Here is a 17,378-nt window from a genome sequence, read left to right as displayed (position 1 = left end):
ATGATGATGATGATGTTATAGACCAACTAGCTCAGCAGACGGTCTTCAATGCCCAAAGCCGGCGCGCACTCGGGCGGATGCATGCTCGTATGCCTGCCACTAGGGCCGGGTCACCGAGCTTACCTTTCGGAGAGGGCTCCCTACTTTCGAGGGAAGCTTCTGTTACTTCATTTTCCTTCTTTCCTTCAAGTGTGAGGAACACCTTGGCCGTTTGTGCCCGCCCTCGCGAGGGTGGAGATGACAGCTGCCACGTGCCGAGGCACGTGGCACAGCTCTGCTGAAAACGGGCGCACGGAAGCTGTCCAGCGTTTTAGGCTATTTTTTTTAAACTCCTCTCCTTGCACAAGCGTTTTAGGCGGGCGCGTGGCCGCGCGTAGGCCCGGTGTACGAAAACATCTGCGACGGAGACTTTCCGCTGAAGACTGGGGGCGGAAGGGGGGGGGGGGGGAGGGGCACACGCTACCTTTTGGGGCGCTCTTCCGGCACGCGCCAAGGGCGCAGCTGGCCTTGTTCGAAGCACGAGACGCCGGCTGTTCGCCGGGAAATGAGGAGGGGCGGGGGGGGGGGGGGGGGAGGTGTTCTCCTGTAGTGGTTGACGAAGTGGAGGGGCGCGCCAGGTCAGCAACGGAGGCCACAGCGGTGTGAGGGCCCGTGTAGTTGAAGGCTTTTGCTGCATCGGAGAAAGCGTGCCTGCTGGCTTGGCGCGGAGGGGAAGCACGGCGAATAAAATAAACAGCGGCAGCGTCATTTTCTAAGGAAACGCGCACGAAACGCGCATGGAAGGTGTGTTGATGGAGCGGATAGAAGGAACCAGAGGCGAGCCACGCGCCGTCGCGTGCCAGCTGCGGCAGTGCAAGAGGGGTGACGGCCGGCACGCGACCATCTGGTGCAGGCGGGGCCTCCTCCTCGCACCCGTGCAGCGTATAAAACGTGCCGCAGCTCCGCACCGCCCGCATTCGTTGCTCTGGTCTCGACTCGGTCGCTGCGCAATGCTGGCCTTTTGCTGAAGGTCTCGTGCAAGGCGGAGATTTGTGGATTTCATACCCGACTCGCGGAGGATTTCACGTTCAGCAACCAAGATGGGACGTGGAGGCATTGACACGTCGGTGAGTTTACTGGTGCTGCGTTCGATCGGTTGCTTTCTTCTTCGTTCTTCTTTTTTTTTTTTAACGTTAGCTGCCCGCTTTCGGCACGACCGGCCATTGTTCGAAGATACGTGCGCATGAGTTCCGTTTCTAAATAGAAACGGCGTAGTAGCGGTATCCAATAACTGTGAACGGGGGCAATATTTAAAAGCAACATCGTATGTTATCCGGTTCAACTTACAGGCATTGCCCGCATTCCATGATAAACGCTGAACACAAAATCAGGATGCGGATTTTGCCACACTAAATTATTCGCACATCAGTCTATCCTAATCTAAATGAATTACGGTATAGTGAGAAAAATAGCGTCGCTACTATGCTATGTGTTTCATGCGCTATTGTTTACTCTGATGGTATTAAAAAGAAAATGTTTCGTTCGATCGTTTGTTCACGGTTAGGACCGAAAAAAGGGCCCTCACAATATTCATTCGCAGAAGATATCGTTGAGCCAGCCCTTGAAGAGATTGCACCCAACGCCGCGCCTGGCATACATCGAGCCGTTTGACGCTGGTGCTGTCGGAAAGTGGAGAGTTGCACATATATAGCAGCTGGACTGAAATGATAAAAGGTGAAATGACACACAAGAAAAGGAATTTGGGGGGTGGGGGGGGGGGGTGAGGGTGTCTATATCTAAGGGGGGGGAATTTCTGAAAGCATGTCGTGTCAGTCAGACTGGAACCGATTTCAGGTACCAAGGAGAAAAGTCGCAGACAATAAGTGGACTCAGTGTATAAATATAGTGAGTCGGTTAAAAAGCGTCCGGTAAAAGCACTAAGGCTAGCATTTGTGTTAGGAAGCGGCACTGAACCATAGTAGGTTTTTCGACGACCATGTTCGAGTCCCATGTCCGTATAGGTGAACCCTTAAAGCAGCAGCTTCGGCGTAGCTCACTTGCAGCGCCAGGAGGAAGTGCAGTGCACTGTCACTGAGTGTTTGTTCGCGTTTAAACGAGCGCGCACGCACGCGCGCTCGCGCACACACACGCACGCACACACACACACACACACACACACACACATATATATATATATATATATATATATATATATATATATATATATATATATCAGTGAAGCAGAGAATCACAGGATCCGGCACACAAGTAGTTCAAACAACAGAAGCATGTAGGAAAAATAACAGGACTTTACTGACGTTTTGGCCAGGGTCCGGCCTTCATCAAGAGAGCAACTGCAAGCACAGAGAGTTCAATTTATGCATTTTTTCAGTAAAGAAAAAGAAAAAGCGAGCGAGAGGAAATACAAAACGTGAATACAAGCTTTACGAACTTGCGCGTGTACAAAAAAAAAAAAAAAAAAGGAAACGTAGTCTATGACCACAAGCCATAGTAGGGTGAGTCGGCTTCGCGGCAGGCAACCGAGAACCTTCTCAATGTTTTCAACGATTTATACGTAAACAATTACGTGCATGACTGGCTTCTGGGTAGCATCAAGTAAGGATAACATCTGTAAATCTTTGTTAGCCTGTATGAATTCGCTCCGACGATCTTTTCAACATACGCCTAAAAATTTGCGTAGATCGGTTAAAGTCATTTTAAACAAAGCCAGCTTTATTAATTATACTACGTTTATAGTGGACTTGCTAGGTGAAAATGAAGCATGTTTTCTGAAATATTCGAATAAAGGAGCTTGTCTAATTTTCAGACTGAATTCTTGAGAGCAAATATTACATCTCGCTAAAACCACATCACCGACAGATAGGGCTTCCTCGTGGCAACCTTCATAAGTGCAAGCCAATCCTCGCGGCAAAACGTGGCCCGGACAGTAGCGGAAATCATAAGCGTTAAAGCTATTCCGAAATTGTAACAACAGCTCGAAAATGTATGCAGCGTTAATCTGAGTACTCGAGAATCATGCATATTATGCTGGGTATTGTTACGCGAGAATTTGTATATGTGGCATGCGGAACCTTACATGCATCATTTTCAACTGCAGGCTAGTGGAAGGAGTCACGAGGTCTTCAAGCTCAACCTGGACACGTCGCTTGACAACTTCGACCTGTTCCACAAGAGCGTCCTCCCCTATCAGATTAGCAAGGTATCACCCCGAATCGGCAGCGCACCTCCCAGTGAAGAGGCTGGGCAAGAGGACTGGCTGTCTCACTCAATCGAGCAGGTCTGTCGCAAGACCCTGTACAAAAATGTTCAATACAGGACCATAAACATGTCTTCCGAAGCTGGCAGTGAGAAGGACGTATGCCACGTTCAGAAAGATAAACTTGCAGAAAAGCCAAAAATCGACGCCCCCCATTCGACGCCGGCCAAGTCAGCTCCACCGAACAACAAAGCGACCGATATGAAGACGCCGGAGAATGTCAAGGTTCCTGTGCCGAAGACGCCAAAGACGAGCACACCCAAGAGTGCGTCCTCGTTTATGAAACGATGCCGGAGGGGCAGCTCGTTTCGCCTGCTGCGATCTTCAGAGAAGAAGAACGTCCGGTTCGCTTCCACAGAGGACCTTGCCGCCGAGGAACAAGATTCGCCCAACAGTTCCCTTGTGCCACCGTCAGAGACCAGAGTCAAGGCGGAAGAAGCACTAAAAAGCATATATGCCACTGTCAGTCCCATTGTACCGACAGACCTTAGGGATGTTTGCCGAAGGCTTCCCTTCGCTGATGAAGATGCGATGATGTCGCCTGTAAAAAAACCGGAAACTCCCGAATGCTCTTTCCTTAATCCTGCCGTATTTCCTGAGAACAGCCCCCTGGGACACTACCTGCAGTGGATCGTTGAGCAGTAAGTAGTAATGCCAGCTATTTCATCGCTGGTGACACGCGGTTATTGCCTTCATGACATCTCATTAATTCTTGCCACTATTTCAGGTCGGGATTGAGCTCCGTGCCCAGCGTCCAGCAGTGGCTCAAGGCGGTGCGCCTTTCAGTAGAGAACGAGTGCCTCAGCTCCCTGCAAAGCAAGTCCCTCACCAAAGACCCAGCCCTCGCTGCCGTGCTGGCCGTCGGCGACGCGCACGGTACGTCACCAGCGTTCCAGCAGAATTTGTAACATATAGTAATGTATGGTGCTTACGTCATCAATCCGTAGAATAGATTGAGCGCTGGGACAACAAAGCTTCATTTAACGGGTTAGCAGAGTCATTTTAGCCGCTTTCACTTTATCACGTTGCAAACGCGACTTGTGTCGGAGAGATCCGTTATTCTCACGAAAGGTACCTCTTGCCGGTTTGTTCTCACAGACGCCATCACGTCACTGCAAGACCGCGTTGATTCGGTTATGGCGACCGTAACTCACGTGGCCAGGAGGCTCCAGCAGGGACAATGGCTCAAGTTCTGCAGCAGCACTCCCGGTCTCAGTTCGGAGGTGAACGACCTGCTGCGAGACTACAAGACTGTCATCCACGGCTCCTCGCCGTATTCGCGCAAAGTAGAGAGCCACCTGTACCGACTGCTGCAAAACCTCCGAGAGATCGGAGCAAGGCCCAACTGCAAGCCTGTCGATCTAGAGACCATTGTATCCCTCATGAGTGACATCAAGAACACCATACAGACGCTCTGCAACTCCCTCATCTTGAAAGATCTGGAGGTTGGTTCATTTCTTTGTTGCGACTCATGCGCTGCAGCACAGACTAAGTACAGTACACAAGTTCCACCCTAAAGAAGGCTCGTTCACATTTCACCATTTGGATGCTTTCTTTATCTTTTGAAGAAAAAGATGTAAAAATCGGATCATCAGATCTACAAAATTTTTGGGTTTTACGCGCCAAAACCGCAATCTGATTATCAGGCACGCCGTAGTGTAGGGCCGGATCAATTTTGAACAACTAGGATTCTTTAACTTGTGCCTAAAGCTATAAGTATACGAGCGTTCCTGCATTTCGCCCACCCCCTTCAGTGGCAGGTCGAATCCCCTACGTCCATTTGCATAATTATTCTGTCTTATGTAGAATACTACCAAGTATGGAACGCACGTTGCAAACGATACTGCCGTAGCACCTTCAAGATGAATAAAAGTAATGTACCGGGTTACGTATATATTAAATAAAAAAAACAGACTTACCTGCGCTAGATGTCGCAATTCTGTCGAATCATCAGGATTACTTGCGGCAGACAATACTTGCAAGGGAAATTACATAAGGATGTTAGCTAATTAACAGAGCTTCATTAAGCTTGTAATTGGTCATTTTAGAGCCCATGTCACAATTTCAAAATTGAAACCAAGCAGTAACGAAGTAGCATCATACAGTCTTGTGATTAGAGCATGACAGGACAAGCCGAAGTCATTGCGATTACTTATCACTTTTTTTTTTCATGCAGAAAATAGTGAAGATGAGCCGAGAGAACCGGGCCCCGAGTTGCGCCCGGCGATCTGTCGCCGCACTGAGCAGCTTGGGCGAAGCTGGTCCGGATATGTGCGACCTGATCACGCGAGTGGGCGGCGTCAGCGCTCTCCTGTCGATCGCCGAGGATGCTGGTCTCCGGCCGCTAAAGTGCGCCACCGTCCGTGCGCTGACCATCATATGCGGCCACTCGGTGGCCATTCGGCAGCTGGAGCAGGCGGGCGGCATCGAATGCATCGAGAGAACCCTCAGGGACGCCGACGCCAGTCAACAGGAGAAGTGCGAAGCAGTCGGCTTGCTGGCCCAAATCACTGCCCCGTGGGTCGACTGCACCGGCGGCACTTTGAGGCACATGTCGAGGCACATGGACTCGCTGGTCTCATCTCTAACCGGGATCATCGAGCGGGCCAACAGCGGAGACGTGTTTCTGCTGTCTGCGGCTGCGCTCGCCAACCTCTCCTTCTTGGATCGCGTAGCTCTGGAGTGCATCCACAGGAACAAGTCTGTGCGCGCTCTCATGCTGGCAACCAGGCAGAAGGACCTGGCCTGTTCCATCTTCGCCAAGGATCAGGTGAGACTTGGGTGTTTCCAACTGCGGCAGGCTTCTAAATTCCGACAATGGAACCGACTATCTTGTCCACAAGCACGCTGCGAAGCCGTTAAGGGCCAATTCAACGCATGTCTCGCATTTTTGTGTGAATTCGGTGATTTCGTGAGCGCTTCGTAGTACGTAGTTCGGTGACCACTCCGTGTTGTCCCTTTCTTCAAATCTCATGTTTTCTTGTGGTAACTTCCCAAAATCATAAACAACCAACCGGTGTACACTCACACTCTGCTATGATAATTCGGTGGTCGCGTAAAATGACGTTTTCACGTCGCTCAGGCCGATCAACTATAATCCTTACTGGGGCCCTGCCACGCCATTGAGACCCGGGGTGATATTCTAGACACTGTCGAATTCCGCCATGCCTATGCTTTGAGCCAATCAGCAGCTGACCTCCTGTGAGTCAATCGAAGGCGGCATTTGACAGTTTCTAGGAAATCACACTTGTCTGGAGTGGTCATGCGATGTAGGAAAAAATCGCCAGGAGCCTGAATGAGTGGCATTATCGAAGCGGAGGTCTCCATGTTAACTCAACCAGAAACTTTGAGATAGTTGATGTGCCATGGCTCAAGGTATCAACGACGGAAAATAGACGTGGACAACGAACACCTATATACGATAGGATGGGTGGCCGTTCCGTCTTATGTTTCCGCTTCTGTTATGGCGCCGCTGATTTCCCGAAGCAACTCCGAGTGAGCTGACTGAGGACACAAAAAAATCTGGAGTCAGCGCCAACACTAGCCAACGGGAAAATTAGCTTGACCATGAAACCTCGTCCGCATTAGCACGGTATTTGTTGGGATGACTTTTGGTGCATATTGACAGGCTCGACCATAGCATAACTTTGCACGTAAGCATGCCAGTCTCATGGCCTAGAGTTTCATATAAACATTTTAGAGGAATATTTAAACTGCAAACGTTAGAGAGGGAATCATCAGTAATACACAGATAAATCTGTGGAAAGCAACACCGGGTTTACGTTCTTGTTTCCAGGGTCAAACGTATTGCATACTGCTCTTGCGAAATTCTTAGAGCACACGTGCTTTGCATTCACCGTCAAAACATATAATCACATCATTTCAAGCGCATACGTGCACATCTACGTGTATGTATGTGGCTAAGGTAATATTTGGCAAGTAACACTCGCCTTGCATTCTTACTTGTGGCACAACTTCTAAGCACAGAAATTATAAATTAGAGCATAAATTAGACAAAACATTACATTTGAGGGAGAACGCTTAGTCTTCAGACCTCCTTTTTTAAATTCAAGTTGCTATGACAGCTTGAATAGTGTTCAACATTTGTCATAATATTAAAATTATATATGTGATCTAGCCCCGGCTGTCAGTTTCTTACTGTCCAGAGATAGACTATCGCGTACAGGATATAAAAACAGGCGGGGGCACACGTGAGCGTTGCGCACCTCCTGCATTTTGCCTTCACTCAAGCGCGCCTTGCCCATCACAGGTTGCGACGATCCTCGCTAATGCTTCGGCCGGGAAGTACTGCCACGCCGACATCATCGAGTCCGGCGCCCTGACTCAACTCGTCTGTTACCTGCAAGTTCGCCCTTCCAGCCTGCACAGCAGCGGAGAAGTGGATGCCTGCGAACGCGTCTTGCAGAAATCTGCGATCGCTCTGGCGCGCCTCTGTTCATGCTCAAGCACAGCCGGCATGGTCTTGCAAATGCAAGGTATGTTCCTCAAGCACCTTGCGCTGCTTTATTTTTCGAAACGGCAACCGTTCACAAACGTAAATTTACGAAATGTAAGGAAGCCGTAACATTAAAACATGGCGTGTATGCACGCACACAAACACACACACACACACACACACACACACACACACACACACACAATAGAAAACTAGCGACAGGAAGGCTTATGTACTGTCGTTCGCTTTCCCTTGAATTCTACGAATTTACGCACGTTAAAGGCCGCCTTATAATATGGAGGAAAGAAAGACATCTGACTTTTAAAGGGCAACTCCGGCGATTTTTAGATGTCAACAAATGTCAGTGACATTCTTTGGGTGCGTTCTTCTGCACACTTCGGTGATGTCCTCAAAAAAGCAGGTTTGAGAGTTACGGAGAATTTCTTACAAATGGATTTATTGCCTCGGACACCCTACCTTACCTCTTCATTTATACGGGTCACAACTGGCACCACCTGCGCATTTTAGTTTATGGTGCCGTGCACCTTTTCTGAATGGAACAAACGTTGAGTACGACGTAAGGAGTGGTACACGCGGAGCATGCCGGGATCATGCAGAAGACAGCGACGAGAGAGAAGTCGACGATCGCTATAGCTAGTGCTTGGCGAGAGAAGTTGCTGTCGCGAGAAGTTGCGTTCCCTGTGGACGTGCGAGAGATGTTGTGGTGTTGCGTTGATGGCTGCACGAACTTCAGCCCTCGCCATCCGTGCACACAGTTCGAGCCGATGCCGATCGCTTTCAGCCGAGGTTAAGTCGCGGAGTTGGTGCGAAAACTGCTGTCGGCCCTGAGCGAATGACCTGAAGCCAATGAAGCCATAGTAGGATGAACAAAACTGCTTCTGTAGTCAAGTTTTGACCATATGGATGTGAAGTAAACCATTCCTCATTTCGTACATTGCACACGCAAAAAAGCTAGAAGCGACGACACGACGCGCTGTCAACATTTGTACGCTGCCGTTGTCGACGGCGGTGGCGACGACGGCGACCGTTGTTGACGACTGGCTGGCACTTTCCTAAATTAAATGTGACTACGCGCTCAAAATCGCGTTCATGGGGTTTAGCCAGCGACGAATTCTAGATTTGCAGAACCGAGCGATCGCGCGACAAGACCGCGCGACCTGTTCAAGCCACGGCCCGATCCGTCGCTCGAAGCCGACGGATCGGGCCGTCGCTTGAACAGGTCGCTCGGAAGTGCTATGAGCGACTAGCCAATAGCGCGAAGCCGGAACTGGATGTACATAACTTAAATACTACCGATTGTTGCACAGAAGTAGCAAACGATTGAATTTTTATACGTGCAAGGATAAAAACCTACTGCGAGACCCTCAGAAATATTTTATGCTGGTTTTTACAGTAAGATACATCAACTTAAATTAATAATGCACGCGTCAGGCTAGTTTCGGCCCGTATATTGCTGCCCTCATACAGGCACGATGCCGGGGAGACGTCGCTCAAGATCGTCGCTCGCACGGGGTACGACTTGTAGGCGACGAGCGAACGCGACAGCCATCTTCATCGCATCGCTTGTCGCTGTCACGCGCCAGATCGCTTGCATGGGGTTTATACTTCATGTTGCAGCGAGATACGCTGCGCATGGGCACTGGCTCTCGTGGTGGCGGATCGAACGCGAGCTTGACTAACTACTCCCGTCATTCTAGCGTCACGTCCATGAAAAGAACGTTAAACTTATCGGACCTTTCCTACGTTTCAGCTGTAGAACCGATCACTTTCTCAAAGTAAGCTTGCCATCGTGTCGCATTAACTTTTGTCATGATTCTTTCGTCCCCAAAATAACCACCGAATGGAACCACCTTCCCTCCTCCATTGCTGCCATTGCAGATACAGAACAATTCAAGATCGCCTTGGAAAAGCCTTAAATTGTAACGTTTTTTTTTTTTTTTTTGCTGTTATTTCACTGCACATGTTTGTGACCTTACCGCTCCTTTCTGTAGTGTCTTCGGGCCCGGAAAGTATAAACAATAAATAAATAACTAAATAAATAAACGGCGATTCGGGGCTGTTGAATTGGTCGGAATCATAGCTGTCACTGTTTCACAGACCAGGAGAGCTGGTGCAACTGACATTGTCACGCGGTCACGAATCAGCCGAGCTTCTGCCTTTCGCCGGTTTCGTTGGCCTCGCGGGCGAGACCGGCATGCCTTGCGCGCCTTCCCCGCTGGGCACGGAGCAAGAAACCCGCTGGGTTACCTCTCGTGACGTCACAGGAAGATGTTCGCTCAGCTGCTTGGTCAGATTTCGGTTTCGTTTTTGTGATTTTTTTGCTTAAAGTTATTTTCGAATTTGCGGAACAATTTTACTATCATCATCACCATCATCGTCATTTACTGTCCCTTAATGGGGGTCCTTTCAGGGTATTACATAGACGCGTGACAGGATGTCTCGGGAACCTAAATATTCTATTACCTTGACATTGTCAAGAAATCGCTGGAGTTCAAATTCAAATTCAAATTTATTTTGCCACCATGGTACAGATGATGGCGGGGACCCGTAGTAAAAGCTGCCGTTGGACAGCTTGACAAGGCCACGGGCCCCCACTTTGACAGCAATACAGTGGTTGTTTTTCTTTCCCCTTTTTTTTTTCCCTTTTTTCCTTTCCTTTTTTCCTTTTTTTTTTTTCACACACACGAAAAAGAAAAGAAAATACAGGAAATACAGATAACAAAGGAAAAAAAAAAAAAAAAAAAATACATATAGCAGAGTTGTTATCCGGTTACAGTAGTCAGCATAAAATCAACAGCATTGTCCTGGCTGGAAAAGAAACTTACAATGATGGTGAAAGAAAGAAGAATTGGGTAGACAAATCACAGAGAAAAAAAAAAAAAAAAAAAAGGTTAGGTGTAGTGTAAAAAATACTCGAACAGTTTGTGGCGTGTTGTGTTTTGGAGATCAATATCGTTTTGTGCGAGTTTGTTAAGAAGTCGTGGTAGTTTATTTTCTAATGTTTGATTACCATAGAAAGTTCTGTATGTTTTTACGTTCCATTGTGCTATGTTTCTTGTGCTGTACATTGCATCTCGTTTTTCTAAACCAGCTAATTTTGATAGAAAAGATATGTTCTTCAACACCTCGTTTTTCACACACTTGCTCAGACGATAGTCATAAAGTTTAGTAATTGGTAGTAAGTTATACTTTAAGAAAAGTGCGGCCGTATGGTAGGTATGCGGAACATTTTCAACAATTCTTAGAAATTTTTTCTGTAACAAGTGTAGTTTCTGAAGATTGCCTGCTGTTGTTGCACCCCAGGTTAAATGGCAATAGCTGAAATGCGATTGTATCAATGAATTATATAGCATTAGCATTACATTTCGCGGTAGTATCTCACGGTTCTTGTAAAGAAGACCAATAATACGTGAACATTTATTTGTTACAAAGCTGACATGATCATCCCATGACATTCTTTCATTAAATAATATACCTAATGTTTTAAATGAAGGCACAACTTCTAAGGGTACGGACTGAAGGAATATATTCTCAGTGAGACGGACCTTCTTGTTTCTACCTCTGAAAACAACGACTTTAGTCTTTGCTGTGTTAATCCGCAACGCATTTCTGCTACTCCAGTTTTCTATTTGCCTCAGTGCATTGTTTGCAGTATCTGTGAGTTCGGCTGCATTATCTCCGGCAAGAAAAATACTGGTGTCGTCAGCATAGATGATAAATTTAACGAATGGAGTTGCATGTACAATGTCATTGATGTAAAGATTAAACAGAAATGGACCCAAAATGCTACCTTGTGGAACGCCACAGCCTACAGATTGCATATCTGAGAGGAGACCATTTATTGCTACTGCCTGTTTGCGATCCATGAGGTATGACTGCACAAGTGATAGTGCATGGCCGCGGAAGCCACAACGCTCAAGTTTACGAAGAAGTATTGTATGGTTTAATAAGTCGAATGCCTTCGAAAAATCAAGAAAAATACCAATGACTATCCTATTATGTTCGAGTTCGTTCAATATATATTCTCGTTGATCTAATAGTGCAAGTTCAGTAGAGTGGTGCTTACGGAAGCCATACTGAGCTGCTGTTATAATTTTGTGTTTTTCTTCAAACTGCAAAAAGTTTCTAAGTATTACTTTTTCTAGTAGCTTAGAAAACACGGGTAAGATAGATATTGGCCTGTAATTCCCGAGCTGGTTTTTATCACCCTTTTTAAAGATAACTGTTACACGTGCAATCTGCATTTTACGAGGAAATACAGCGGTACTGACACAAAGGTTTAAGATATGCGTGATGTATGGTAAAATAAGGTCAAAAATATACCGTATAGGCTTTATCTGGAGGCCATCAATATCAATGGATGTGCTATTGTTTAGTTCGTGGAAGGCTGTCATTACATCTGCTTCTTCAACCGGTTTGAGAAATATAGTGTCGCTTATATGAACGACATCACTGAGATTGTTATGTGGGACTTGATTTCTAGAAGCGCAAATAAAGTGCGTATTAAACGTATCTGCTAATTCTTTTCCAGTTATACTTACACCATCGATATTTAGCATATTTAATTCACCTGATTTGCTATTTCTCCCCAAAATTGCGTTTAGCCTCTTCCACATAATGTCGACACGACCACAAGTTGACGTGAATTGATTTGTGTAATAGGCGTTTCTGGCTTTCTTGAGCTCAGTATTCAAGCGGTTACGATATTTTTTAAACGCTGTCAGATTACATTCAGCTCTCGATTTAATAAACTTATGATATAGGATGTTCTTTGTGTTTATCTTTGCCACCAACTCCGGTGTGACCCATGGTTTGCGACTGTGACGCCTTTGTTTTTTTGTTAATATTGGGAAACAGGCCTCGTAAATCGGCTTCAGAATACCTAAGAATGCCTCGTAAGCATTATTGGCGTCATTTTCTAAAAGGACAGGCCTCCAGTTGTTCTTTTCTACCGAGTTTCTAAATGTCGACAGTGTTTTTTCAGATATAAGTTGGAAAGAATATGTTGAACTACGTTTCTTTTTAGACATGTTTTTAACACACATAAATATTGGCAAGTGATCGCTGATGTCAGAAATTATTACTCCAGATGTGATCATACTAGGGTCATGGTTAGTGATAAACAAATCGATCAGCGATGAAGACGTGATCGTAACACGCGTTGGCATTTTGATTGCATTCAGAAGTCCATGTGTCTTAAGCAATAAGTCTAAACTCATTTGGGATGCATCAACCGATAACATTAATATTTAGGTCACCACCAAGGACAATGTTTAAATGCTGACTGGTTGCAAATGAAATCAGGCTTTCAAGAAAATTCAAGAATATGGCTACGCAACCCTTTGGTGGACGATAGCACACTGCAAAAATAGTGTTGTTCAAACACATTGTTAAGATTTCATATTCTTTCACAGAAACTGTGAATCGCTCTAATATTTCAGGCCGCCACTTCTTCTTAAATGATATGGATACGCCACCACCAATACCAGCGTAACGATTCAGAAAAAATGTCTCATAACCAGGAATTCGAAAGACATCATAATCACTTGTAGACCAGGTTTCGCTGATCATGATAGCGTCAATGGGAACATTTAGTTGTTGAAAGAAAGTGTCGAAATATGCTTCTTTACGTCTGACAGATCGAGCATTGATATGAAGACATTTGAATGACGTCTGGAAAACCGGGCCAAGGTAATCTTTGAAGTTCTCTGGGAGTAGATAATTCTTTTCTGTTACAGTCTGCATTTTTGGCAGGAAACAAAAATAAAAAATCAATTTTCCCTTCTTATTGCAGCTTGCCAAGGTCGCAAGAGTGCTGCACTAGCATTGCTGACGCGCCATCAGTCTTTCTTATCAGAATCTTGCCGTTGCTGTGCCAGACATACTTGTACTGATTTGTTTTTGCCCATTCTTTCACTTCCCTCAGCAGTTCTCGATTTCGCCTGGTCAGGTTTTCCAACATGTGAACATTGGCATCCGCAGTGGTCAACTCCCGCCTGCTAGCCCACCATTTGTCCCTCATGCTCTGTCTCGCGAAACGGCAGATGATGCCAGGCACTTTGTCACGCTTTGCCGGCAATCGATGAATTGCCGTGATGTCGTGTTCTGATAGCTGGGGCAATCCACTTTCACCGGCCAAAGCATTAAGTTTGGACAAAAGATTTTCGCCTTCCGTTTGTGGTACACCATGAATTTCTAAGTTCAGTTTCCGGTTGCGCCACTCGAGGTCATCGAGTTGGACACTGAGCGATTCAAGCTGCTCTTTGTTCATTTCTGTTTTTGCGAGCCTAGTCTGGATTGCTTTAATATCTCGCTCATTTTGTTCTGTGCGCGTCAACAGGTCTGTCATCTGTTCGGACATAAACTGCACCGATTGCTCAATTCCATCGACAGTTTCTTTCAGTGGCAACAAAACATTAAGTTTTTGGTTAATCTCCTGAAGTACGACCAACATATCTTCTACGGTCAACGGTGCTTTTTCTTTCTCATCCTGGTTAACATGTGAGGTTGGTAGCCTACATTTCGGGCATTTCCATTTCTGGTAGGTTGATTTCTTAGATTTTATTGTTGCCTCCGACACTCCTGCGCAGCTTCCTACATGGTACGAAAGCTTACAAGTCATGCAAGATATACTCTCTTTGGGATCCAAGATTTCTTGTTCACACTCAACACACTCCATACTGACATAAACAAGGTTCGCTCCTTTGGCAGCAGCAGTGGCAGCAACACAATAACACCCCCCTCAAAAAAAGCCACTAACCTGTAACAGTATGCAGGAGTATTTAGGCAAACGCTCTTCCGAACACTGCTGCTGCCAAAGTGCCGTCTTGGATGCGATGCCGTAGCTTTATAGCAGATGCGTCGATGCAAGCGCCACGCCAGGTGATGCCAGCCGGTGACGTCCGTCCTTGATAACTCTTAGTTGATAACCGGAGTCGAAATGCAGCCTCAGAAAACGTGCGCTTCTCGGCTTATAGTGGTGTCGTCCTAGGATCCAGGGTTATCTGTAACAGTATGCAGGAGTATTTAGGCAAACGCTCTTCCGAACACTGCTGCTGCCAAAGTGCCGTCTTGGATGCGATGCCGTAGCTTTATAGCAGATGCGTCGATGCAAGCGCCACGCCAGGTGATGCCAGCCGGTGACGTCCGTCCTTGATAACTCTTAGTTGATAACCGGAGTCGAAATGCAGCCTCAGAAAACGTGCGCTTCTCGGCTTATAGTGGTGTCGTCCTAGGATCCAGGGTTATCTGTAACAGTATGCAGGAGTATTTAGGCAAACGCTCTTCCGAACACTGCTGCTGCCAAAGTGCTGCTGCTGCCACTGCTGCTGCTGACACTGCTGCTGCCACTGCTGCCCTTCCAATCCACTGTAGAAAGGTTGCTTAACACACTTAATGGTGAATTACCATTGCGCGATGTTCATAGTCTAATTGAAACTAGTGTGAACACCAAACCAAGTTGTTTTTTATGGTGTTCGCTACGAGTAACCTTTCCCTCATGTAAAAAAATAGTGTGCGCAAAAAAATAGCACAAACCTTTCATGTGCGTACCCGTTTAACCAGGCACAATTTTCTTGCATTCAGGTGTGCAAAGACTTGTTCGGCTGTGCAAGGAACCAAAGGAGCGCAACGGCAGCAACTCTGTCCTAGTGGCCTGCCTGGCTGCGCTCCGCAAGATCGCCACCTCGTCCGGTCACAAGGATCTGAAGGACCTCGGCGCCACTGACCTTGTGAAGGACGATTTGTGGAACTCTTTCAAGCAGTACTCGGTTGCTCATGAAAGTTACGTCTAATGACGGCCGAAAGCTGACGACGAAGCTCGTGCGTTCCTATGTGCGCACCGAGGCTGCCATTACATGCGAACATTCATCAAAAGGAGCCGAAAGCATTTACACAAAATGCGGCAACGTAGTCACGAGAAAAGAAAAAAAAACACACCGGCTATATTCTAAGTCAGATGCAGCATCCCTCTTCGGACACGGGTCAGTCAAAAGCAGAGGAAGCCATGCATACCGCGATAGCGCTCCTTAAATTTGTCAATTATATATCTAGACAAATCTACCGACGGAAGATCTGCATGTTCGCGGTTTCCTTTATGGATGAGTCGACTAGTTGCGAGTTGATCCAGCAGTGGTGCTAGAATCATGTCCCCGTGACGCAACAAATCTAGTCAAGGACCTAGTCTTTCGAAACGCTAAATAGTGTACATTATACCAAGCACTGCTTTCTGTGGACTGTGATTGTGATAGTAGTGTGCCCTTCAATAATGTACAAATTGTAAATGACGTATATTCTTAATCGCGAGAGTGAGCAGATTATTGCGTTATGTAGCTTAGTTTACTGTGTTTTATGTCGCTACTTTAAGTACAGCTTGTGGCCAAAGACTAATGTACGTTGCAGTATTGATTCTACTTCTGTTTTCTGTGTCTTCAAGTGAAAACGCTACACCCCTACGAGTGTTATTCACGATTTATAGTCGTTTTATCTATAGCGGTAAATTTCTTGACAAGACAACGTTTGCTCTGTGTTCAGAAATAAACTGGCATGCACTTTATCATGGTTTGGTTTCGTTACTATTCAAGCTATACCTCCATTATTCAAGGATACCTTCATTAGAAACAGCAATGAACAGGATACAGAAACTCCTCCTATAACTAGCGATGAGGTCAGAAGGGCCTTGCAAGACATGAAATGAGGAAGAGCGGCAGGAGAAGATGGAATAACAGTCGATTTAATCAAAGATGGAGGACACATAATGCTTGGAAAACTGGCGGCTCTATATACGATGTGTCTATCGACTGCAATGGTCCCAGAAAACTGGAAGAATGCAAACATTATACTAATCCACAAAAAGGGAGACGTTAAAGAATTGAAAAATTATGGGCCTATTAGCTTACTCCCAGCACTATATAAAATATTTACCAAAATAATATCCGATAGAATAAGGGCAGCACTGGACTTTAGTCCACCAAGTGAACAGGCTGGCTTCAGGAAGAGATACTCTACAATGGATCACATCCATGTCATTAATCAGGTTATCGAGAAAAGCCTCTCTATATGGCTTTCATAGATTACGAAAAGGCATTTAATTCCGTGGCTATAGCAGCAGTCAGAGGCATTACGTAATCAAGGAGCACAGAACTCTTACGTAAATACCTTGGAAAATATCTACAGATATCTACTATATCTGCTAAATATCTACAAATATCTAATTTAATTCTACACAAGAAAAGCAGGAAGATACCTATGAAGGAAGGGGTCAGACAAGGAGACACAATCTCTCCAATGCTATTCACTGCGTGCTTGCAAGAAGTATTCAAGCTATTAAACAGGGAAGTCTTAGGAGTTAGGATCGACGGCGAATATCTCAGCACCTTTCGGTTTGGCGATGACAGCAACAATGCAGACAAGTTACAACAAATGATTGAGGACCTTAACATAGAGAATGTAAAAGTGGGGTTGAAGATTAATATGCAGAAGACAAAGATAATGATGAATAGGCGGGGCAAGGGAATAAGAGTTCAAGATCGCCAGTCAGCCTCTAGAGTCTGTGAAGGGGTACGTTATCTAGGTCAATTAATCACAGGGAACCCTGACCATGAGAAGGAAATTTACAGAAGGATAAAAATGGGTTGGAGCGCTTAC

General features: G+C 46.1%; 1 protein-coding gene across 1 annotated transcript; it reads left to right on the top strand.

Moving 5' to 3' along the window:
* The first annotated feature begins 627 nt into the window (after positions 1-627).
* insc (spindle orientation adaptor protein inscuteable) lies at positions 628-16,287 on the top strand. The gene is made up of 7 exons (XM_050192963.3): positions 628-1,106; positions 3,098-3,897; positions 3,984-4,132; positions 4,355-4,701; positions 5,433-6,026; positions 7,527-7,752; positions 15,318-16,287. The coding sequence occupies exons 1-7, from the start codon at positions 1,080-1,082 to the stop codon at positions 15,524-15,526; spliced, it is 2,352 nt and encodes a 783-aa protein (XP_050048920.2). The 5' UTR covers positions 628-1,079; the 3' UTR covers positions 15,527-16,287.
* Positions 16,288-17,378: the final 1,091 nt, after the last annotated feature.

This window comes from Dermacentor andersoni, chromosome 10 (genome assembly GCF_023375885.2).
Source record: "Dermacentor andersoni chromosome 10, qqDerAnde1_hic_scaffold, whole genome shotgun sequence".
In the NCBI taxonomy this organism is placed as follows: domain Eukaryota; kingdom Metazoa; phylum Arthropoda; class Arachnida; order Ixodida; family Ixodidae; genus Dermacentor; species Dermacentor andersoni.
This window is presented reverse-complemented; position numbering and strand designations above follow the sequence as displayed.

Excerpts from the sequence above, each read along its gene's own strand:
- insc (XM_050192963.3), top strand. The coding sequence starts at position 1,080 with ATGGGACGTGGAGGCATTGACACGTCG. Across the intron at positions 4,133-4,354 it reads GGCCGTCGGCGACGCGCACG|ACGCCATCACGTCACTGCAA; the intron begins GTACGTCACCAG and ends TTGTTCTCACAG. Across the intron at positions 7,753-15,317 it reads CATGGTCTTGCAAATGCAAG|GTGTGCAAAGACTTGTTCGG; the intron begins GTATGTTCCTCA and ends TCTTGCATTCAG.